The sequence below is a fragment of the Rhizopus delemar genome, genomic scaffold, assembly GCF_000149305.1.
Source record: "Rhizopus delemar RA 99-880 supercont3.11 genomic scaffold, whole genome shotgun sequence".
NCBI classification, from domain to species: domain Eukaryota; kingdom Fungi; phylum Mucoromycota; class Mucoromycetes; order Mucorales; family Rhizopodaceae; genus Rhizopus; species Rhizopus delemar.
In genome coordinates, this window is record NW_027137837.1 from 1,300,125 (window position 1) to 1,301,936 (window position 1,812).

The following is a 1,812-nucleotide window of genomic DNA, read 5'->3' on the forward strand; positions in this document are numbered from 1 at the left end:
TATGCGCAAGATGAATACATGTTTGTTTCATACATAAGCATGGTTATCAAGATCCATCACCCACAATCTTTTGTGTTTTGAAACGAGTCAATTAAAGGTAATACATTCCTTTTGTCCAATGTCTAAACTCGCATTAGAGAGAAGCCTGTGCTACAAAAATTCTGACAACAAAGTATTCTAAAGCATTTATAAACGGTTCTTTTTTATAGATTAAAAGTAAAAATTATAGATAGGATGTAATATTAACGAGTAGAAGCAGGGCATAGTGAGAAAGGCGGATTTTTTTCTTCTTCTTTCTATTTCTTATTCAGCTGAATGACTTGCAATGGATCATTCAGCCCATACCTAGACCTTTTCGTGGGCATAGTTTTTGATCGTTTGATTTTAGAGCCTTTATCGATAGGCGACCATTCCATCTCGTCGTCCGTACTCTCGATCGCAGAAGAGGCAGAAATAGGAGAGGGTCTTGATTTTATAGACGGACGGGATTCAAGTGACTGGCTTGGTATGGCCATCCAAGCAGATTTTGGCATTTTGAAGCAATGATTATGCTCAATCAGGTATTGTACCACCTTTTGAGATGACTTGTATTGGGCCGGGTTCATTGCCATATCAGGGTCCAGTAAAAGTCCTGGAGTGAAGACCGCGGCGAGGTTGAATGTGTCCATCTTTGTGACATGGACATGTTGGGCAAACAAGGCGATCAAATCTAACAAATAAAAAAGCAAGTATTGATGATTGATCGGCAGTTGTTCAATCAGGTTCTGGTACTTTTCTACTTTGGCTGGCCCGTCATCTAAAGTCATCGTCTCTTGAAATTCTTGATAAAGGCGAGGGACGATGACTGGTTCAGGCAAATAATTCAGGTACCGTCTCAACACAGTAGCTGCGTCATGAACTGAATATCCTTGCCAATCAAGGCTACGGCCGTAATCTGGTGCAGTGCTGAATATTTGCTGTAATCCGCCTATGCGTTTCGCGCTAATAATACATTTTAAAAAAAAAGATTTAGACACCCGCCCCCTTTTTTGGTTTAAAAATTACCTGCCGCTGACACGAAATACACCTTCGGTATAAAGTCCTATATGTTATTATTTATTGATTAATAAACAATAAAATTCCAATCAATCACTTTATACAAACCTTGATCTTTCAAAAAAGACCCACATTTGGCAACAATGATGGGGATAAAACCAATGTATTGAATATTATTGTCAACGTATCCAATCGTAGCTTTTGCATTCTGTAAGCTATTCTCTAATGGTATTCCAAACACATGATCTTCTACTATTGAAAGAGTCGTATGAGACAATGAATCAAAGTCTGATATAAAAACTACCTTCTTTTGGTGTAGTCTGCTTATTCAAGTGCGTAAATTTCTTCCACCAACTTTTAATCGATGTATCTTTATTATTTGAATCAAGTTCCATTATTAACAGTTATATAAAAGAAGATAAAGAAAGAAAATAAATAAAGAAAAAAAAAAAAAAAAAAGGATAGAAAAGAAAGAGAGAGAGAGAGAGAGAAATAGAAAAGTAAAGGTTTGGGAAAAACAACTAAATTGTCTTCAAAAATGTCTATCTTTGGATTTTCTATTTTTAAAGTCCAGAAAAAAAAAGATTTTTTTTATTATTTTAAATACAACTATTGTTTCTCTTTCATAATTGAGACAATAACAAGTAATGTTCCTTGTCTAGCGTATGCAAAAGCTGGCTATAAGTAATACCTTTTAGAAAGGTCTTTTGAAGTCGATAGGTTACTTGTATGTTTTGACTTGTAAATATAGTGCATATATTTTTAGAAGCCATACCT

General features: G+C 35.2%; 1 protein-coding gene across 1 annotated transcript; it reads right to left on the minus strand.

Moving 5' to 3' along the window:
• Nucleotides 1-296: 296 nt before the first annotated feature.
• Nucleotides 297-1,430, minus strand: RO3G_13168 (uncharacterized protein; the record flags this gene model as incomplete). The annotated part of the gene is made up of 4 exons (XM_067667752.1): nucleotides 297-981; nucleotides 1,045-1,081; nucleotides 1,144-1,287; nucleotides 1,340-1,430. 4 exons carry the CDS (start codon nucleotides 1,428-1,430, stop codon nucleotides 297-299), a joined length of 957 nt encoding a protein of 318 aa, XP_067523853.1.
• Nucleotides 1,431-1,812: the final 382 nt, after the last annotated feature.